Below are 22,763 nucleotides of genomic sequence, written 5' to 3' on the forward strand. Positions count from 1 at the left end.
TCTCTTTTTTGTTTTTCATCTAATCAAATATGCAACTATTTTGATTGGTTGCTAAGCAGCTCCCAAAAAGCAATGGATGTATAAAAATGGTTGTGGAGCTCATAAGTTTGGAAATGTCAATTCTTGTTTCTGATTAAATGTCTTTCTGAAGAAACGTGAGAAGTAAAATCGAGTTGTATGTTTTTTGTCATGTTTTGTATGAGATCATTAGTTGAGAAGAAGTGGGTGTGATGTTTCTGATGTAGATACAGTACTTTTGTCCTGCCACCTTTTAACTTGTTCAGAAAATGTTTATTGGATAAATTTTTTGTGATACCTTACGAGTATTAACCTCGCTAGGGGTGGCAATGGGACGGGGGATCCTTCCCCGTCCCCGCCCCGTTGTCAAATAACTCCCCCCATCCCCCGTCCCTTGCCCCGCCCCACCCCGTTTCCCCCGCGGTCCCAAGTGTTGCCTGATTCTCGTAGTAGTGGAAAAACATTCTCTTAGTATCTAACCTTGCTTTGCTTCAGATGCTCTCAGAATAGCAATACTTTACCCTTTCTAGCAATACTTCACCTCAATTTCTTCAACTCTCGCGCTTCTTCTGAAGCTCTCAAATGCTTTTCTCATTCTAAGTATGGCTGATGAAGGTCTATGAACATCACCAACGATCAGTCAGCTCTCATTGTCACATCAACAACCAAATAAGTGCCCATTTTTGGCGCCTTTTCTCTTAACCGAAATTAGCAATTCATTTTGCATCCAAATTCTAGTTAAGTTAGTTAATCCTATGTATTACTTATTTCACTAATTATTTCATCCCATTATTAGAATATATTACTTCAATAGCAGGGATATTTCTGTCAATTCAACGTCCATGATATCATATTTGGGGCTCAATAATCTAACAGGGAGGTAGATGGGAATTTCGAAACTTCAGGGGAGGTCATTGAGACTGTCAGAAACTTCCCGAGGTTTCTGAAATTATCCCATCTACGATTGCCCGGAAAGCTAGAGACATGTATATTTAAGGATTGAGGAAAATTTCCATGGGGTCCAGCCGTTTTTTGTGCGTGACGAAATTTCTGCGGTATATCAGAGACAGAACGGTCAAATCAAATTTGCCAGCTAATGTTTTCTCACTACTACGAGATTCGGGCATTAGCCCCACAGTTAATTTGCCTATTCGATGTAACAGGGAGTACCAATTATTCAATACTAGTTGAAAAAAAGTAGTTGAAAAAGAGAACAAGTATTTTTTTTTTTTTTGTCAACCCAAGGAGTATCCCAACTTTGCCGACTAATCTCCTTGAACATGAGATATCTCGCCCCCCAAGAGCACCCAAACGATATGTGAAACCAGACTCGAACCGCGCCCCACGAGGAATACCCCTGAGGATTCACCGGCTGAACTGACCTCGAGGGGCGAGAACAAGTACTTACTCTGTCCATCTCGTCATTTAATTTTTTTAGAAAATAATTTATATTAATTTAATTTTCTAGTTAACACGTTCATCTAAACTTTAATATAAAATTTACCCAAAAAAAGTCTCATGCCTAGACATAAAAAAACAAAGAGTATAAAAAAATATATATATTAACAAGAATCCAAAATCAATGAAAATTGTACTAAACATTTCCAATTCTAATATATTCTACACTAATTAAACTTTTTTCCAAGAAAATAAAATTATGATCTCTACAAATGAATCTTATAAACAAATTATAATTTCTCATATTTCAACTACAATTTGCCTAATGAAATTACTTAGCTTTAAAATAATATTTTTTATTAGTTAGCTTTAAAAATAATATTTTCTATATGTATATAAAAATTAAAAATTTTAAATATATATATTGTGTGTGTGCGGAACAGATCAGATACCAACCAATTTCTAAACCTCTGACCCTAATCCACCCCACATTTAAGTTGGTATCAACTCTTTTGATCCTGTAAAATATGCGGATCAGGTACCATAATCTTCACAGCACATCAAAACAGATATCGCGGGTTAACATGTCAACAGTGTTTTCTGCCCACTCCTAATTGAGGAAAAGAAAAATAAGAAAAATTGAGGAAAACTCAAAAGTAGTCCTCTGAATCCTCCTTTAAAGACGAAGCCAAAAAAAAAAATCTGAAAAATTGTAGAACTGTCATCTGAATTCTACTACATGTCAAGCAGAATGACCAAGAAAGGTATATGTGACAAGCAGACATTAGGTATACATGATCATGAAAAATGGTCAATACGATGCCCATTCTGCAGCAGCATGCGCCATCTTGGGAGGGCTCCGGAAAACAAGTGCATTTGAACGGAAGTGGAGCTTCTCCAGGAGTCTCTTAATCAGCTCACCAACAGCACGAGAAATTCCTGAAAAATGGTCAATATGATGCCCATTCTGCAGCAGTAGGCATCATCTTGGAAAGGCCCTGGAAAACAGGTGAATTTGACTGGAAATGGAGCTTCTCTAGGAGACTCTTGATCAGCTGACCAACAGCATAAGAAATTCCTGAGGCCATAAAGCCCAGAAGTATGTAGTATGCTATGGTTTTCACATATGATTTGGGTGGCCTTCGAACATATTCCTTCCCAGTGGCTAGCACTAGAATGCATAATAGTGAAGCTGCCGCAGCTGCAAGAAGCTTGAGTTCCCTGTTACCGCTCTTTAAAAATGAGAAGCCATAAACAATGGGAGGGATTAGACCAAATACTACAAAAGATAGTGTGACAACAATTGTATGAAGCAAAAAATTTTCTCTGCTGCCCAGTAGTTCCTTGTACCGATCCATCTGCTCTGTTACTTGCTCTTTCTTCAGGTCCCAGAGCTGTCAGTTTCAGAAGAAGTTCAAAATTAGATTCGATCTAAAAGATCAATTACAATTGGCGTGTTTTGATGGCTTAAGCCTTAAAACGCGGCTTGGACAGACAAAAACCAACAGTGATCCCCAAACTAGAGGTTGATGTGTAGAATGACTAAAAGATAGTGATCCAAGCGCAATGTGCATACTCAGCAAAAGATAAGTGTTCTAATGTTATGAATGATGTACCAGATTTCAAGGTCCATAGTAAGCAAATAAAAACACTCAGAGATTGCAGACTGGACCTGCAACAATGCAATTCACATGCTTGGGTGCAAAATGGAGCAGGTTACTAAATTAACACTTGCAACAGAAATTAATATTTGTATAGTTCTATGAATACGATCCTATAGAACTTGTTTAATGTAACACTCGCATCTAATGTCAAGATCTATTTTAATTATTATGGAAAATCCGCCACGTATTCTCATAGCTTTTTCAGGGTCTAGGCAGGAAATCAATTGGTAATTGGAATGAGATCTTTTTAGTTTACTGCACAACCTTTTATGCAGCAGAGCTGTGATAAACCAACATTGAATGCTTAGTAGAAAGCAGTTGAAACTAAATCAACTCACATTGTGACCAATTAGTACGAGTCCACCAATCACATTGGCCAATGTTAGAGCTAGAATATTCACTGCAGCAAGATGTGAAACAAAAACCAATGAGATTGTTCAAAAGAAAACAACATTTTGCAACAATATACTGTACGATAAGTACAATTCAAGGGCCATAAATCCTAAATGACAAAGGAAAAAAAGGGAACGTGTACAAATATAAACTAAGGAGGAATCCTTTGATGAGTAAAAGAGCAACGCATTCTTATAGTAAGGACAATATGCATAACTTCCTCTCCATGGAACTAAGAAGCAGCACAACAGTACGGAAATGTTAAAAAATAAAAAAGAGCATGAGCACTCAACACTGTATCATCTAGACTTGGACCATTGAACTGGGATAGAGAAGATAATATTCAGATTGTTAATTCACATTTTACTGCAATGATTCTCAGTAAACAAGACGTCTCCAGGCATATTAAACACATTAAAAACTACCAAGACACGTTGCTTCAAGTAAACAATAATCAGTAAGGACAAAGACTGCTTTCTTCTTCAGTTAAAGTTAAACAGTTCAATATAAAAAAAATGCAAAGCAAAGCAAGATATCAACTACATCTAATCTTAGTTCGAGATGAACTAAAGCAAATAAATGTGTGGTCATAGCAGTCTGGCAAACAAATCTTGATGGTATCACCAGCCATCTATAAAACTTACGTGTGGTGGCATCACCACCAGCTGCAGATGAAACAACACCTAGGCTAGTAATTGATTCGACTAAACCACCATAAACAATGCTTCTAATTATCTCAATTTCATATGCTTGTCTAACGTCAGCTCCTGTGGATTCAGTCACAGAGATATTTGTAGTTAAATTTGCTGAGGTCACTGTTTCTTCTGAAATAGTCAAGTCTTGTTGCCTTTGCGAAGCCACTGTGCTGATGGCCTCTGATTCTACTACTATAACTGTATCCTTGCCTGCAACAGGTTGTAATATGACAGCAGTCAATTAGGAGTTTCCCTCAAGAAAGAATTAGATACCCATTGGCATGCATCACAAAAGACACAAGAAACATGCGCTTTGAGTTAGAGATGCAGATCTACAACAGCAATTGGAAAAAGTGTTGATATTTTGAAAGATCTGTAAGATTGAACTCAAGACCAAGGAAATAGATGAAATTAAACAGATTGCAGGATGAATGAACAACTAAGCACTCTCTGCCTCCCCCCCCCCCCTCTCCTCTCCTCTTCCCTCCCTCCGTGTATGTGTGTGTACCAAAAGGAATTGTGGATTAAACACGTTCCAGACAGTAAGTTATACAAACTTGGAATTTTCAACATCCACTTACAAGTAATTCAAATCTCATGGGGAGGGAGGAAGATCTAGATGCATCAACGTGGGTGTGTGCATGCCGTCTGTATATAACTGCAAATCTTTCTTGTTCAACTTCTAATTAGAGGAAACTACAAGCTCCTTCTATTAGCAAAAAATAGTCTCAAAGGGAGAGAACCCTACAGATTTACTCTACAAGAATTTATTTGACAACCATGCCTGACTACAGTTGAAGTTTGCAATTTCACCTGAATTTAGCTCAGCTGCTACCTTCCTCAGATCTTTAGCTATAGTAGCTGGTATGTCTTGATTTAGTGAAATACCTTTCACTGACAAAACTGCAGGATCTTTGTTAATTTTGAAGAGTTTCCCAAAATGAGTCTCCTCTTTGTTATTGCAGATGGTCTGCGGAGAATTTTCATTCAGGTAGGCTCCATCTGTCAAGGTTGTAAGGTATTCTTAATCTCCTTGAAACATAACCATCATTTAGATATCAGAATATTTTCAGAATCTTAAGCTGTGAATGTTCGTGAAACACACGTCTTTAGATTTTTAATGCTTGTAGTTGATATTAAAAGCAAAATGCAATAACATATACTAGATGCACACACACACACACATATCCGCGTGTAACAAAGATGAAGGCAAACCTCAAACAAGAAACTCTACAATATCTGATCCTAAATTAACACTGTGAATGAAAACATTGTTAAATCGGTCCACGCTTCAGCACAGTTGACAAACAATTGACAAAGACATTACATCAATAAATCAGTATATGTTTATTCTAGAGACCAATATTTAAGATGTGACATCACTTAGGACCATCGTCTTATTCAATTGAACTATCTAATTCTACTGAAAGTCAAAAAGCTCCAACTATCAACTAGAGAAGCAGAAACTGACTAACAAAGAAACTATTTGCATCACAATTGCTCAGTTCAAAAGTTGCATCTTTTTCACGCGTTGACTTGTAACAAAATTATGGCCCCAATATGTGGATATTTTCTCGAGACATATCAAGTAATATATTCATTTGTCTATCCATATTTGTTTCTAAAAAATGCTAACTGAAGGGAAATTAAGGCGTTGTGTTACCTTTTGGGAAGACAAGGGAAGACTAGCAAAATACAACTGGACTAGGAGAAAGGATTGAATGTGGATTATGGCAAGACAAAAATAAACTAACTTTCAAGTGGATTATGGCAATATCTTGCAATACCATAAAGAAGTGCACTCCTTCATTTCAGGTGATTCCTAGTTTTTGCCTCTAATTTTTAAAAGAATGTACCTGCACCATTGTTTTGTGTTGACAAGTCAGGATTTTGGCCTACACGTGATTTCTCGGAAGCAGGTGAACCGCCAGGTGAAGAAATCAGAAGCTTTAGTCCATCTGGTTGATTTCCTGGTACAGGACCTTCTGGAGATAACACCCCATTCATAACTGGAATTTTGTCAGTGGGTACCTTAAACAGATCACCTTGATGATATGCTGCAACATTTACTGAAATGTTTGATGAGTTTTGCTCACTTTCAATAATTAGAGATTCTCCATTAGTAACAGGTACATTGTCGATAGGTGCCTTAGATGAGTCACTTTGATGATATGCTACACTGTGTATGGAATTGTTTGATGTGTTTGGCTGACTGCCGGTTGCTGCTTCAAAGTGGCCCCTCGATGAGTCACTTTGATGATATGCTACACTGTTTACGGAATTGTTTAATGTGTTTGGCTGACTGCCGGTTGCTGATTCAAAGTGGCCCTTTGCAGCATCTCCTGTATCCGAGGGCCAAAAAGATTAGGTGAGTAGCTTAGAAGGAAGAACAGCAATTTTTATTGCAAGGAGCATATACTGAATTCTTGTCATCATGCACAATGAAGACATTAATACCAAGAATATACCAAATATTACTGAAGATACTATGAATAATAATTACCAAACATTACCAAATCAGTTTTTTTTTTCAAAGTATTTACAAGCAAAGGAATAGATGCAGCCACATATGCATAGTGTACAAAGCAGACACATACAAAAGTCATAAAGAACCTTCTATTTCATTACCAATATAAATTGTGCCTCCTTTAGGTAGACAACATCAATTATCTAACGTAGTAGATGCACAGAAATGAGAATCTTCAACACCCAATACCAGAAACATGTATTTACCTAGTAAGATCAAATGGTCATAGAGAATTAGAACTATAGCAATGGTGCAAGTAATTTACAAGGATTTCAACGTGATAACAAAAAAGGGTTCTGTCAGTTGGAAACGAATTCATATCTCTCGTGCATAATTGCACATGAGATGACTCGCAAGTTTTTTAACTACCTTCGACTTTTCTGAGGGCTTCTTTCATAACCTTCAAATGTAAAAGTACAATTTAGTGATCATTCTTGTACCTCTGTTCTTAATTGTATTGTTACAGTTGTCTCCTGCATTCAGCACCTCTTTTCCGTTGATCAAGATTTCTTCTTTTGAAGAGGGTGAAATCTTATCTCCATCTTCCTCAGATTCAGCAACTGGGCTCCTATAAATGCTTTTCCCATGGTTGGTTGAGAGATCTTTTAGCATTGAGAAGGATTGACCATCCTGACCATTCCCATGCGATGCCAAAAGAGATGTGCTACTGTTTGTTGTCAAAGCCTCTGACCTAGAAACATTGCCTGCAGAACATTACTGCAATTAGTCCTGAAACCACAAGAACAGGACATGCTAGATCCCTTTGCAGGCAAAGAAACACAACTCTAAGAAAAGGAATAACTTTAACCATATTACCTTAAAGCTTTTTCCAAAAGCACTATGAATCTTTATTTCCCTGGTTATATGATGACTAGAAAGAGGAAAACATTTGATTTCAGCTGCATTCTTGTCTATTGCTCTTCATTTAAGATGCTGGGAAAAAAAGGTGATTTGAAAGCGGTCCACTCAGCTTCTGATTTTCAGTTTCTCTAGACTTTGTAAAAAGATAAAAACTAGAAAAAAATGAGTGGACCAACTTATAGCTTTATTTCAAGGCTAAAATCTAAATGCTTGTCTCCAACAGCAAGCAAAAGTAGTCCCCCTCAATCCCCAGAATTCAGACCAAAATCTAAATGCTTGTCTCCAACAGCAAACAAAAATAATCCCCTCAGTCCCCAGAATTCAGACCAGAATTTGCCCATAATTCAGTGTCTACTTGGTAGCTGCTTCTAAATGAGCTTCAAGATCGAGAAAAACCTCTTACAATCTTGAAAAGTTATGCTTCATGTCAAGTTATTGGAGAAATGTATTCTTGTGACGCTGTACTTGTTCTTTCTGGCGATCTTCATTTCCTATTCTTTGTTTCCATAGAGAAGAAGATTTTAGCTTTCTTTAAGTGTCTTAGTTTGCTTTCCTATTATGGTTTTAGCTTATCTTATATAAACAAAACTGTTCCTGAAAATGTTCATTAGTGTGGCATTGCTTGTATTTTTCAAAATTGTCATATTCAAATTTACCCTATTAAGTTTTAACAACTATTTCAGAAAGCACTTTCTTTAAACAGGTCTAGAAAAACTGAAGCAGACGAGAATAGGCTCTAATAAGCAATAGGAAGGAGATAAAGTGCATTGTCGCAAAGTTAGGAGAAGGAACCAACTTCGGTACCCCATAACAAAATTATACAAAATGGGTGAATTTTATCCCAGTGCTAGTTAATATACTATACACAGAAAAGAGAATAGGATTAGAAACCTGGCTCTGAAGTTCTCTCCCTATCTGATGCAAAAGTAGAGGATATCCCGCTTTTACTCGTCAATTTCTGCTCATCTTTAACAGGCTTCTTTTCAGCTTTATCTCCAAATATCTTAAACAATTTAAACCCATTTCCTGAAATTCAACAAGAAATACTGAATTTTTTTGACGTGGTATGACCCATAGCCCAGACAATAACTGAAGGTTTCTTGAAACCATTTTGCATGCAATCCCAACAAATTTAGTTACATCTGCATCATGCATTCTCATGATTGATCCATCATGCATGTGACTTCTCATGATTTATCTATCGTGCATGGACTCAGTGGTCACAAAGCTGAGTTACACGCTGTCTAGGTAAATCATCATCCCCCTCCCAAGTTGCAACAGGAAAGTGCACTCACACCACTGGTAGGGCAATTGGATGTAACAAATGCATGCTTTCACAATAGAAAAGGAATTAAAAGAAAAGGACAATTTAGATGTAACAATTCACAAATGCATGAGCAACTTGCACAAGGTAATACTTCACTACCTTTCACTTTGAGATCCAAATAGAGGACATAGTGTTGCCTAAACACTTGAAGGTGATAAAGCATGTCATGGTACAGTAACTTTCTGGGAAAAATTTTGTCAAACTGTGCTCTTCATGCGTTAAATGACCAATATAACCCTCAATTTTGGCAAGAAAACTTGAGATTTAGCTAGCCAAACATCAGAACTGTCGCCCTGATGTGCTAGTTCCAAGAATGTAGACCTCTTTGGAAGTGAATATGTCAAGTGAACTACTTTTCTCTCCTGCAATACCAATGATAATCACTATACAGGGATACACAACAATACATGTTGAATGTATGGTCTCAGTAACCCGTGTTGCCAAATAGATAATATCATAATCCATCATTGACCTTTACTTCCTGCATGCCATGAGACCCTTTCCCAAGTTCAGAAATGTCATCAAGTAATACTGGTTCCACATTAGGAGACAGTTGAATAAAAAAGGAAGTAGGGACACCATGGGCAACAAAGACAAAGCCATATAATTGTTTATCTTCACTCCAAGCAAAAATAGGCAATGAATAGTGCTTAGCATGTTTTACAAATAGTTCTCAATAAGTTGTTGCACAACCAGGAAACTAAAAGTGCATATTTCATCTTGCCTGGAAAAGAAGCAGGTCTGAACTTTCACATAGATCTTAACTGTTCATTTCATTCAAATTGCAACATGTCAAACCTGTTGGAATGAAAAAGCTGAAGCATGATAAGCATCTGAAGACATCAGTCTCTCTCTCACGTTCATACTTCTCTGCAGCTTGAGAAGTATCATCCAATGGATTTTCTTCAGTAGTATGAACCTCAATGCTGGTTGCTTGTTGGCCCTGTCGAGAACAGTGAGTCAAACTGGATTCAACTTCAGTTTCTAGTTTCTTACGTCTAACATCTTCACTAGTGATGCGAGCTTGGCGTTTTCTTTTGCGAAGAATAACCCTTCGAGTAATACAGGAATTACAGTTTGGACAGTACAAATCATGTGTATTTTGTTTTTCAAGTACTCTCTCAACATCTAATTCTGTAACGTCCAGACCACTTCCATTAATGAGGTCAATATCATCGTTTTCAATTTCTTGGATTTCCTGGGACTTGTAAGTTTCACTGCATTCATCATAAAGAACTGGGGAATGCTGAAGACTTGTCAAGTTAGAACTATCCTTCTTGTTTCCCTCCACTCTACAGTCAATTACAGAATCACAGCTCTTCTGAGCACCAGAATTCCCTTCTCTGGTCTCATATATTCTAACACCAGTGTTTCCCTCAACATGGTCATCTCCACAAAATGTGGAATTGGCTCGCGACCCTGCATCAATAGAGCAAGCATTCAATAGCAATCTTGCGATCTAAATCCAAATATATTGCCTGCAGAATATAGGCATGAATCTGTTGCAACAAATGGAGACAACTGCTCAAACTCGAGAAAGTTAGAAGTGTTTGCAAAAACAGCAGAAGTTTAATTAGTAAACTTGATTTTCCATATAATTTAGCAGCACTAAGCAGGTATGTTATTGACTTGTGTCACATTGCCCCATGCCCAAAGCCGAGTATCAGCAAGCAGTTATCTCAGAAGTTGGCCCTACCAGTCCTCCATGGAAAATTTATGTGTTTGAACAGACAACTTAAACTTCTAGTAAGTGCAATAACATCAAATTCTCTATTATTCAAGTATCTACTGACCTTCTAGTTCAAATGTGAAACATGGTTCCCTCTGATTTATAGTTTTGTGAATCATCAGCTCATATAAGGGCCCCTTAAGTTTTTGAATAAGATCAACAGAAAGACGTGCAGTTGCATAGGTCCAAAAGCAGAAGCGACACTTCCATAGTCCTTCATTCACAAAAAGGAACAACAAGAAGAAGTGATTGTAACTCAAAACTACTGCAGATTGTCCCATCCATAGAGTGCAGATAATACTTCAGTCAATGTGATAGAGAGAAGTGCGGCAGTTCTTGTATCAGACAAATTGGCACAAGCTGGGATCACAATGTTGTGGTATATCATGACATGGACCAGCAAAAAGGGATAGAGGTACTCCAAGACGCATGAAACTACTGGAAGTTTACTTGGAAAACAATTTACAGAGTCATGGAAAATAATTCATTTTTGTACTTGCAGTTGAACCGTTTCTTCTTGTCTCAATAAATGAAACTATCTGGGCAACATCAACTCAGCACTCGGAGTACAAAACCAAGGAGGTAGGAGGAGATCCAGACAACAACCATCGACAGATAGGTAAAGAAAAGCAAAAGGTCACCGAAAAGTAACTCTCAAACTGAGTGTGATTTCGCCTCAACACATCTATAAGCACATTGTTCAAGAAAAGAAAATTGGCTACCTCAAAATTGAAGTGGGATGAGACTAAGACATAGCCACCAGCTGCAGGAAACCCCCATCCGATTTGTTCTTAGACCCCAATCCAGTTTCACAACAAGATGAACTTTTGAAATAATTGGCAAAAGTATTCGTGCGAAAGCAAAAAACCATGGGGACAGAAACAGAGAGAATCCCAAAGGCAAACAGATAGGTAGGGTCATAGTAACAATCAAAAGCTAAAGAGGAAGGGGCGCCCTTTGAAGTTATTCAGACAGGTAGGGTCAAAGCAAGCCAGGTTTGCACATGCTTACAGAACAAAAAAGAGTTGAAAACCAACAGCAGAGAGCATACAGATCAACAAGTTACTCTCTTGAAAGGTAAGAAGAAGAAACTTGCCTCCATCTTTGTCATAGTAAACACAAGGTTCCGACCTGGAGTGAGCATCTGTGATTCGGGTATGGTTGTGAAACACACTATCAAATAAAGCAGCAATCTTGTCCGGCCCCTCTCGTTTATCTCGATCAAGAACTGACCCATCTAGATCAACTTCATTTTCAGTGACGGAGTTGGAGGGCGGCTCAATTATACGCCCGTTGGTCTTACAATTCCCATTTCCGTCCAACTGACTAGTAGTAGAAGTACAAGTGGCAGTGGAAGCAGTAGCACTAGTATCTTGAGAAGCACCAGTAGAGGTAGTGCGAGCAGTAGATGACCGCCTTAATTTTAATGACGACAATTCTTCTACTCGTTCCAACTCCTCTTCTTGCTCCCACTTTTGCTCCTCTTCTTCTGCCATTGTTATTCGGCGTCCGCCAGGAGTTCGCACAGAAAGAAACACAGGCTAACCAGAATGTACTCAAAAGAGTCCCAAATTCAGGTAGGAAAGCAGAAGCAGAGAGACTGAGTGAGAAGCGCTGGCAAGAAGACCACTCTCTAGCTTTTATTACTATTAGTAGTACTACTATTGATATATAGATGCATTGAATTTTACGTCATTTATAATTGCTTTGAATAATGCAAGGGGAAAAAAAATTAGTACTTACTTGAAGAAACAGAGCTACAAATAGAAAACCAAATGGAGGGCTTGCATATTTTGGTAGTACAGCCACACCACATAACATATACTACTAGTTAATATATATATTCTAGGAAATTGATAAATGAATTGAAGGCTAAGGCGGGGCGGAGTCTGTATCAAGATTAATGGCAGCCGACCAACTTAGATTAGATATCAAGTTGTTGAGATGAGATGACGCTCACTAGGTCCTTTCACGTGGTTGCTGAAGTCTGCAGGCGTCCTCCCCCCACCCCCACACCCAATGGAAAAAAAAAGGCCCCCACCCCCGGGGGTGGGGGGCTGGGGATTCTTGAATCTTTGGCGGTCAGGTGGAGGCGCCTCGGATGATGAAGTAGATTGCAGGCTTTTAGCCCAACACCATTTTTGGTATGGTAATGCACGATAAAGAGTGCTGCTAGTACAACTATAAAGTCCTTACCCAGGTCCACCGGGGCCATCACTCTGTTGTGTTTCTTTCTTTTTTTTTTTTGGGGGTTCGGTTTTGTGTTTCTCTTTCTTTCTTCTTAATGATTTTAGAAATGGATTATGATAATGTCAGTATTAGATTTATAGGCCTATCTATATATTGTCGGTTGTTCCAATGGCTAGCCCCACTCTGATTGATGCACATTGCACACCAACAACAAACAAATACGCTATACTACTACTGTATGAGTATCTTTTAAGTACTATCTAGGAATTATACGACAAAAACTGAGAAGCAAATGAAAATGAGTGAGCAGCAACAAACTGCTGCTACTATGTTGACACCAACGATGAAATGCTACAGTAGCATATTCCAGAATCGCCGGACATACGATACGATATGGGTCTACTCTACACTCTTTAACAGTAAGATCTGTTTGATAACATAAAAAAGTGCTGAATCTGAACATTTTCAGACATTCAGATGTTTTCAGACATAAAAAAGGGTCTGTTTGATAACGTAAACGGAACCTAAGTCCCCTGCATGCATGCATGTATTCCTGTTCTTGGATTACATCATGATAACACAAAATAAATTTTTGCAACAAAACAAAAGGCAGCGAGTGGGTTATATTAATCATGTACACCGAAAACTGCACCCATTTTCCATTGGCAAACGATCCATCTCATTGAGCCAATTTAGATGGATCCCGGCCTCCTTTGAAAATTACAAGTACTAACTACAAAAGGACTACGTATCATCTATCATCAAAGAATAATAAACACGGCTTGGCTTGCATTCTGGAATAAACTAAATCAGCTTCTGGATTGTCTGCTATAGCTCTACCATCCGTCTTCTTGCGAGGTGTCAACATCGCTCTAATATTCACCAATACAAACGAGCCCATATTTAAGAAACACTCGTGAATGCTAAATGGATATACTGCAATATATACCCGTCGGTCATAGTAATCATCAAACCCAATGCAATTCCAACAGGCAGACTTCATCACCAGCCAGCATTGCTGTTATTAATATCATCAAAGAATATATATATATGTATACCTTGCCAGCAGAGACCACCGGTACCAAGTGCAACACTGTGGAAAAAACTCCTCTGAAGATCAAAGCTCCACACAGCGGAGGTCGGGCAGGAGGCATGCAAGAAGTAGTTGATAATCAGCAGATTCAGAAGAAGCGGGAGCAAAGTCATGATGCTCGTCCAGATCCAACCACTGCTGCTACTGACGAGAACATCATCAGCGGATTGGCATTTCGCCAACTTTTGAGCTACGCAGACGCATGGGATTGGGTAATGATGGTTACGGGTACCTTGGGATCCATAATCCATGGACTGGCTCAACCCATAGGCTATTTTTTGCTGGGCAGAGCCCTTGATGCATACGGTAACAACATAAGCGACACTGATGCCATGGTTAAAGCCCTGAAACAAGTAAGAAAGCCTCAATCTAAATATCTAAATACTCCTCCACTTATTACTGCTGCAAAACAGAAGAACCGGGCAGCGTATGATTATTTAAAGTTCCCGGAAACTGGCCTGAATTTTTATTTTTTTTTTTTGTATATTAATTTCTGAACCCCACTTGGTTGATTGGTTGGCTGGCTGGTTGTCCAGGTCGTTCCGTATGTGTGGTACATGGCCATTGCAACGTTTCCTGCCGGAGTTGTAGGTAACTTTCTTTCTTATAATGAGCAGAAGCAAAATATCAAACTGGGGAAGGAAGGTGAAAGAAGAATGAAGTAAAATTCCAGATATTATGTGATACCATGGTTTTAAATATAATATTGCATGCAGAGATAGGATGCTGGATGCATGCAAGCCAAAGACAAGTATCACGTCTGAGGCTGGCTTTTTTAAGAGCGGTACTGAGGCAGGAGATGGGAGCTTTCGATACAGATTTAAGCAGTGCTAAAGTAATCACCGGAATTACCGATCACATGCGCATCATACAGGATGCTATTGGAGAGAAGGTCCGCATTTTTAAGTTTGCACCTACCTCCTCCTCCTCCTTCGTGTTGTCTCCATCACTTATGGCTTCTACAAATGAAAGGGGAGGAGGAGGGGGGGACAAAAAACTAGTGATTGATACGTTAGTCAAAAAGTTAATGGATTTAAACCTTACTGACATTTCAATAAATGATAAACTGCTCGCTTATAATTTAATACATAATACACTCAAATGTTAGAATTTTTCTACTTGATATTTCAATAACTTCACATATTCAGATTTCAGATTTCGATTTTATTAAACACAATTACCTTGCCTGCCTATGTGTATGGTCCTACACATACCACCACCAAAGGTAGCTTAGCGGACACAAACGGCACAATTATTCAGTCAGAGTCGTACAATTTCTTCTAATCGAGTCTTTGCCTCCCGCATACAGCTGGGGCATTTCCTATCATGCTTGGCAACTTTCGTTTCGGGGGTTCTCGTCGCTTTCATATCCTGCTGGGAAGTGTCACTCCTTACGTTGTTCGTTGTTCCCCTAATTCTATTTATTGGAGCCAATTATACCAAAAAGATGAATTCCATTTCGGCAACCAAGTTGACGTACCTCTCCGAGGCTACATCACTGGTAGAACAGGTAATAGTTCTGCATCTGCAGGATTCAGGTATTTGATGCTAACAGGTATGCATTGTCCAAAACGTTAGGAGGACTTATACAGTGCTTACCTTTTTCATAACAGACGATTTCCCAGATCAAAACCGTATACGCATTTGTTGGAGAAAACCGAGCAATCAAGTCGCTTTCGAAGTGCTTAGAGAAGCAACTCATTTTAAGCAAGCAAGAAGCATTAATAAAGGGTGCAGGGACCGGTATGTTTCAAACTGTGACCTTCACTTCGTGGGCTCTCATTGTTTGGGTCGGAGCAGTTGTTGTTGTGAACAAGAGATCAACTGGAGGAGACGTCATAGCTGCAGTTATGAGCATCCTCTTCGGAGCTATGTAAGAAACATAAATCGTAAATGCGTGCATAGATTCTGCCAACCATCTGCATACAGCAGAAGAAAGGCCACGAGCTGGGACCGTCACCAATTGGTTTTACATCTTTCTTCATTGCAGATCACTCACTTATGCTGCACCAGACATGCAGATATTCAACCAAGCAAAAGCTGCAGGGAAGGAAGTCTTTCAGGTGATCCAAAGAAAATCTGCAATAAATTCTGACTCAAAAGGGAAGATACTGGAAGCCATTGATGGCAACATTGATCTCCGAAATATATACTTTGCTTACCCCTCCCGGCAGGAAAAGGTGATCCTTCAAGGGTTCTCATTTTCAATCCCAGCAGGAAAGGTGGTGGCACTGGTCGGAAGTAGCGGGTGCGGCAAAAGCACTATCATCTCCTTACTCGCTAGATTTTATGATCCTGAAAAAGGTTAGTAGTCCTGGAAAACCCAAATCAACCATGTCATATAGTCTTTTGATGGTAAAAATCATGGTGTGCATGCATCCTACACAAAGGTCCTAACACACTATAATTACAAAGAGTACAATCTAAACGAACAACCAACCATTCAGGTGACATTTTTATTGACAACCACAATATAAAGGAACTTGATTTGAAGTTCCTCAGGAGAAACCTCGGCTTAGTTTCCCAGGAGCCATCACTCTTTGCTGGTAATATCAAGGATAACATCAAGATAGGAAAGATGGATGCAGATGATGAAGAGATCCAGCATGCTGCACTTTTAGCAAATGCAGATTCTTTTATATCCCAACTACCAGACAAGTATTTAACAGAGGTCAGGCACTTTTCAACAAAATCACTACATTTGATACTGATTCTACTCCTTTCAAAAATCCCTATCACAGGCACAATTACATTTTCCACTGATGAGTGATAAAAACTAGCAAAAAACATCATAAACATTTTTGCAATGCATAAAGAAATAGTAAAGCAGTCAACCTGAGAAAAGTGAACATACTCCAGCAAAGAGAGAATGGCACTTCCATTCAGTTCCTTTGCATCCTCAGCTACAGTAATGTCAACAACCAATCATTATTGTTGTCCTTTCTGATGAGTCTTCAGCAGCTTCAAGTTACTGAAATCTTCACCTGCTGCATTATATCATTTGAAAATCGTGATCCACCAGACTGGAATGACACACTAGTAGTTACACATATCAAACTCAAGCGGAGCTAACAGAACTTACCTGATATGCAAAGTAAACAAACACCTGGTTGCATTTTAAAGAGCAAAATTTGAATTACTATCATTTATGACCATGTATTCAAATCATAAAATAGACGGCACAGTCAACACTTGAAAAATATTCTCAGATATTAATCCCTGATATATAAAACCAATCACCAGTGAGTACCAAGCACTTGTTAATGGTCTCAATGTTTAGAGTTCCTCTTTCGTTACAAAAAGGTGGATACGTGCTTGTCTTTATCCCCCTATTCAAAGAGATAAACCCAGTCCCCCCTCCCCAATTTGCACATGCTATGGTGCCTGGTGATGAGTTGCGGCCGGTCATTTTACTGCTAAAGTACAAATCCAATGGCAAGTGAACATTCTGATCGGTTGAACAATTACAGGTAGGACAGCGGGGTCTCCAATTGTCTGGCGGACAGAAACAAAGAATTGCAATAGCAAGAGCCATCCTCAAGAACCCTCCAATTCTTTTGCTTGATGAGGCAACCAGTGCCCTTGATTCAGAATCAGAGAAACTAGTTCAGGAAGCCCTTGACACTGCAATGAAAGGAAGGACGGTCATCTTGATTGCACACCGATTGTCAACTATCATTAATGCAGACATGATTGTTGTTGTTGAAAATGGAAAAGTTTCTGAGTCAGGGACACATGATTACTTGTTGGACACCAGTAAATCCTACAATAACTTATTCAGGATGCAGAACATATACCAAGAAAGTGATCCCAGGTTATTATATGCACAAATGCATCCAAAACTGAATCTATACCATATCTTTGTGTTTGTTTTAATAAACACTGACATAATTTTGAAATTGAAATTCTCTTTCCCTGATTCAAATTTCTCATGAAACAGACCAAAAGATTCTAATGAAGAAACTGCAAGTGAGAAGGTGCAGGTTTCATCTCAATATCTAAACCATCATGAAAAGCCTACATCACCATTGAACAGAAACCTCAGAGATCCTCCCAAGGAACAGGAACATAAAGAAATTACAACAACCACAATATTCTTCAGAATGTGGTTTGGATTGAATAGAAAAGAGATTAGCAACATATGTATTGCATCTTTTGCAGCAGCTTTTGCCGGCATCTCCAAGCCCGTGTTTGGTTACTGCATTATAACAATAGGAGTAACATATTACCAGACTAATGCAAAGCAGACAGTTGGATGGTATTCAATATTTTTTTCTTCAATAGGAATTCTCTCATTGTTTGCCCACACTGTGCAGCATTACTTGTTTGGAGTGGTCGGAGAGAAGGCCATGACAAACCTCAGACAAGCTTTATTCACAGGTATCACAATTACAATGAGTTGCAAAATTCACTGATTGCTTTCTTTTCTATTTTAAGTCCATTTAACTTTCCCAAGTACTCAAAAGCAGCCAGTCACAAGCAAAATTAATCTTGCAGCTACACTACGCAATGAGTTAGCTTGGTATGAAAAGCCTGAAAACAGTGTTGGATCACTAACATCACGCATCATCAATGAAACTTCCACAGTCAAGTCAATTATTGCTGATCGCATGTCTGTCATTGTCCAATGCATCTCCTCTATTTTGATTGCAACAATTGTCAGCATGAAAGTAAACTGGAGAATGGGTTTGGTAGCTTGGGCAGTGATGCCATGCCACTTCATAGGTGGCCTTGTACAGGCAAAATCAGCTAGAGGATTTTCAAGTGATACCAATGCAGCCCATTCAGAACTAGTTGCCCTTGCTTCTGAATCTGCAACAAACATTAAAACTGTGGCATCCTTTTGCCATGAAGACCAAATTCTCAAAAAGGCCAAATTGTCTCTGAAGACACCGTTGAGGAAAAGCAGGAGGGAAAGTGCTAAGTATGGCATCATTCAAGGTGTATCCATTTGCTTATGGAACATTGCCCATGCTGTTGCTTTGTGGTACACAACATATCTGGTTGAAAGAGGGCAAGCCAGCTTTGAAAATGGAATTAGATCATACCAGATATTCTCACTCACAGTACCATCAATCACAGAACTCTGGACTTTAGTACCTACAGTTTTCTCTGCTATTAGCATACTAACACCTGTGTTTGAAACTTTTGACCGACACACTGAGATTGAACCAGACAAACCAGCAGAAACACAATTTGAGAGAATCAAGGGGGACATTGAGTTCAAAAACATCAGTTTTAAGTACCCATCCAGACAGGAAATGACTGTACTTGACAATTTCAGTTTAAAAATTGAAGCCGGAACAAAGGTGGCGCTAGTTGGACCAAGTGGAGCTGGAAAATCTTCAGTTTTGGCCCTCTTGCTGAGATTCTATGATGCAAAGGAAGGTAGTGTTCTGGTTGATGGAAAAAGTATAAAACACTACAATCTGAGGTTGCTGAGGTTGCAGATTGGATTGGTGCAGCAGGAGCCACTTTTATTTAGTTTCTCGATTAGAGACAACATCTGCTATGGGAACCAAGAGGCTTCTGAAGCTGAGATCATAGAGGTGTCAAGACAGGCTAATATTCATGAATTCATAAGCACATTGCCTGATGGATATCATACTGTGGTTGGAGAAAAGGGATGCCTACTTTCAGGAGGACAAAAACAGCGAATAGCCATAGCAAGGGCTCTGTTAAAAAGGCCAGCAGTGATGCTCCTAGATGAAGCAACAAGTGCCCTTGATGCCGAATCTGAAAGAGCAGTGGTGAGTGCTCTAGAATTGCCAAAAGTAACCAACACTCGTGACTTTATTTCTAAAATGACACAGATCACAGTAGCACACAGGCTTTCCACTGTCATGAGGTCAGATATCATAGTTGTCATGGACAGGGGTCAGGTTGTGGAAATAGGACCCCACTCGTCTTTGATAACAGCACCTGAAGGAGTTTACTCAAAACTCTACAGGCTCCAAAGCATGAAGTAGAATTGATACATATGAATCCAACAATGTGTGATTTTGAAGATTGCTAAGTAGCAACTTATAAAGAAGATGCTATTTCTAGCCTTTCCCCGCTTGCTCAAAGTAACTCAAACTGATATTCCTGGAGTGGCAAATCCAGGAATCGAAATAGATATGCACTTTTCACACATTATTGGCATTTCAAACTTCAAGGATCAATCAATCTCAAATAGTGCACATATCAACTTAGTGTAGAGAGAAGAAGAGCTTACCTACACTTCAATATTGATGCCGTATAAGACCTTCAGCTGGTCAATCTCCTCTCCAGATGCAATTCCAGGCTCAATAAAGCAAAGCTGAAACAACGTCATAGTTGTACCACAATGTAGCAAAACACAGTAAGACCGAATATATGAGTGATAGGAACGAGGTAAAACCTGATACTGCGGCTTCTTCAGTGTGTGGATACCTCTCTTTATCAGCTTTTGCCATCCAAAGTTTTGTTCGAGAGACTTTGCAAGAGCTTCTGTTCTCTGGAGGGAAGAGAGGAAGAAAAAAATTAAAAAAAAAAAAATAGAAGTGCCAAGTATTCTGATTATGCTTGTCTTGCTGACAGTAAAATGCTGTTCTTTCGACTCATCTAGAATGATTTCAACTACCAGAATCGAAAGGTATATTCAGTTCATAAACAATTAAGAAATATTCTACCAAGCAAATCAAGCAATAACTTACATGAGCAGGGTCCAAGATTAGTAAATTGTATTGATAGTTCCCATTAGTCTGGCGTTTAGCTTGAATCCCCACGATGGTTCTTGAGTGACCATCATGTTGGAAGTACAAGGGCCTGCATCTTAATTCTGGCAGCAGATTACAATGCAATGCTAGATAGATACAAATCAAACATCAAGTCTGGCATAGGCTATGGACTTTAGCAACAGATTGATAAATACTCACGCTTTCTCACTGAGAACAACACGGTGACTGCTAGGTTTAGTGGAATTGTTGTCAGAAAAATAATTCCACACCCAGTCAATGATTACTCCATGACCTTTGATCTTCCCAACAGGGCCACATGAATGCGTACAGTCTTCAGGCATAGTGAAAATTTCATGGGTAAAGCTATTATCTCGTCTAGACAAATATCTATCCATGGGCCCATAGACCTTTGTCAACTTCCCCTTGCCAACAATTTCCTCGCTAGCCATTTTCCCATGGTGTAATGCAGTGGTTGAAGATGCAGATGGGGTTCCCTTGCTACAGAAATCCACTACCATGGCACGTAGCCCGAAAGAACGAAAAAGTGCAGCGCACTCAGTAGTTCCGATCCAATTCCTTTTGCCATAGATCTCCCTATCAAAGTCATTTGAACCTTGTGCATCAAATCCAAGTTCCCATGCAATTTCAAGCCATCTTTGGAGAGAAGCAATATCAGGCACAAATCCAGCACCACCATACAAAACCTCCCTTGCCTCTTGCCTTTGTGTGATCAAATGCGAGCTAAGCATCTGAATATTACGCCATCCACAACCCCACCCAATGTCTTCCCATTCTCGGCTTTGGAAATGATCAACATACCCGGACAAAATACTGGTTGTATCTTGAGACTCGGATGCCAAACAATTTCTGAGCAAAGCGATCAAACCACCCTCTACTTGATAGAAGGTCTCCTTAAGTTGCAAACTGATCAAAGAGCAGAATTTCCCATCAACATCACTCCCTTCACAAGCATCAGTCTCAGCGGCGGCATCCCTCAACAAGGAAGTGCTCTGATGGGTATCCGAGAAATTGCTTTGACAATGCATGGCACTATCAACCTAATCATGTGAAGGCTTAAAATAAGAACTTTTGACTCTTGAAATGCAATAACCATCAGCCAAAAAAAAAAAAAAAAGTAGTGGTTTTTTTTGTTTTGGTTCTTTTGTGTGTGTGTGTGTTTTTTTTTTGTGGGGGGGGAGCCGACGGGGGAAGAGAGAAAAAGGCCAATTAGAAAATTTTTGACAAGCATATAGAGAGTCGATATATTTCTTAAACCCAGCACCAAAAGAGGGAAAAATATGCTACTAAAATTTAATAATTTTGGATTATGTTGTTCTGCTCAGGCCATGAAAAATCAAGAACTGTAAACATGCAAGTAGCATACTGTCTAAAGCTGATGATCGGAAAATTAAATTTGAAAAGGCTATCAGGACAAAATAACATCTACAACGAGAGAAGAGAGAGAGAGAGTTGAAGGGAGAGGAGGTACCAGAGGAGTAGGGGGCGCAAGCTGAATTTGTTGGGCGAATTCTAAGTCCCGGGCGAGTTCATGGTCAGCGAAGTGATCGTTTGCATGCCTGCATAATCATTGGGCTCAAAGAATTGGTTAATAGCAAATATTTACTATTATTTAAAAACAAAAAAAAAAAGCAGAGAAATCGACTAGGGCAGCAAAATACATGAAAATGGAAAACAGCAGCAACAGCAGGAATGGGGTTGCTCTGCTTAGAGAAGAGAAGGAATGGAATGGAATGGAATGGAATGTAAGGGGGTGGGAGAGAGAGAGAGATACACATATATACCTCTCGATTTCGTTGGAGAGAATCTGCAAATTACACACTGGGCAAAAAGAGTAGTACTCCATGGTCCTAACATTAACGTAAACTTCCGATCCCCCCACCTATTTATTTAGTAACAGGACAGCACTACTTCTGACTCCGATTTCTGCCTTCCTAAAATTGTTTTTCTTTTGGACGACTCCATTACCGCACAAAAGCGCAGACAGAAGCTTTTGGCTACAGTTAATATTTTAATACTACCACTTGACTAGTAAAAACGATGCGATCAGTGACCAAAAGTTTACACCTAAACGCCTATTCTCCGGCTTTCAGACACCAAATTACCACTCCTACTTACTTTTTTTTTATTTTTTTTTTGGGGGGGTAAA

General features: G+C 39.1%; 3 protein-coding genes across 18 annotated transcripts; 1 reads left to right on the forward strand and 2 right to left on the reverse strand.

Moving 5' to 3' along the window:
* Positions 1–2,046: 2,046 nt before the first annotated feature.
* Positions 2,047–12,469, reverse strand: LOC113763658 (membrane protein of ER body-like protein). Of its 4 annotated transcripts, none has more exons than XM_027307544.1 (10): positions 11,709–12,469; positions 9,682–10,302; positions 8,448–8,582; positions 7,136–7,399; positions 6,265–6,510; positions 6,025–6,153; positions 4,982–5,170; positions 4,118–4,378; positions 3,419–3,480; positions 2,047–2,810 (listed from the first exon to the last, which is right to left on the reverse strand). In XM_027307544.1, exons 1-10 carry the CDS (start codon positions 12,106–12,108, stop codon positions 2,367–2,369), a joined length of 2,751 nt encoding a protein of 916 aa, XP_027163345.1. In that variant the 5' UTR covers positions 12,109–12,469; the 3' UTR covers positions 2,047–2,366. The 4 variants fall into 4 exon arrangements, with proteins under 4 accessions (XP_027163345.1, XP_027163344.1, XP_027163343.1 ...); XM_027307543.1 differs by having other exon boundaries at positions 6,025–6,177; XM_027307542.1 differs by having other exon boundaries at positions 6,025–6,510.
* A 968-nt stretch (positions 12,470–13,437) lies between these two features.
* Positions 13,438–22,564, reverse strand: LOC113762217 (zinc finger-containing ubiquitin peptidase 1). Of its 13 annotated transcripts, none has more exons than XM_027305558.1 (9): positions 22,399–22,564; positions 22,086–22,173; positions 20,795–21,654; positions 20,573–20,690; positions 20,278–20,373; positions 20,117–20,196; positions 16,978–17,519; positions 16,058–16,882; positions 13,438–15,974 (listed from the first exon to the last, which is right to left on the reverse strand). In XM_027305558.1, exons 1-7 carry the CDS (start codon positions 22,458–22,460, stop codon positions 17,498–17,500), a joined length of 1,326 nt encoding a protein of 441 aa, XP_027161359.1. In that variant the 5' UTR covers positions 22,461–22,564; the 3' UTR covers positions 13,438–15,974; positions 16,058–16,882; positions 16,978–17,497. The 13 variants fall into 13 exon arrangements, with proteins under 13 accessions (XP_027161359.1, XP_027161361.1, XP_027161362.1 ...); XM_027305560.1 differs by having other exon boundaries at positions 16,058–16,209; positions 16,731–17,519; XM_027305561.1 differs by having other exon boundaries at positions 13,438–15,420; positions 15,495–15,974; positions 16,058–17,519.
* Positions 14,453–16,967, forward strand: LOC113761895 (ABC transporter B family member 2-like). Its single transcript, XM_027305070.1, has 7 exons — positions 14,453–14,486; positions 14,612–14,906; positions 15,427–15,433; positions 15,521–15,768; positions 15,886–16,199; positions 16,343–16,566; positions 16,755–16,967. The coding sequence occupies exons 1-7, from the start codon at positions 14,453–14,455 to the stop codon at positions 16,965–16,967; spliced, it is 1,335 nt and encodes a 444-aa protein (XP_027160871.1).
* Positions 22,565–22,763: the final 199 nt, after the last annotated feature.

This window comes from Coffea eugenioides, chromosome 2, assembly GCF_003713205.1.
Source record: "Coffea eugenioides isolate CCC68of chromosome 2, Ceug_1.0, whole genome shotgun sequence".
NCBI lineage: Eukaryota > Viridiplantae > Streptophyta > Magnoliopsida > Gentianales > Rubiaceae > Coffea > Coffea eugenioides.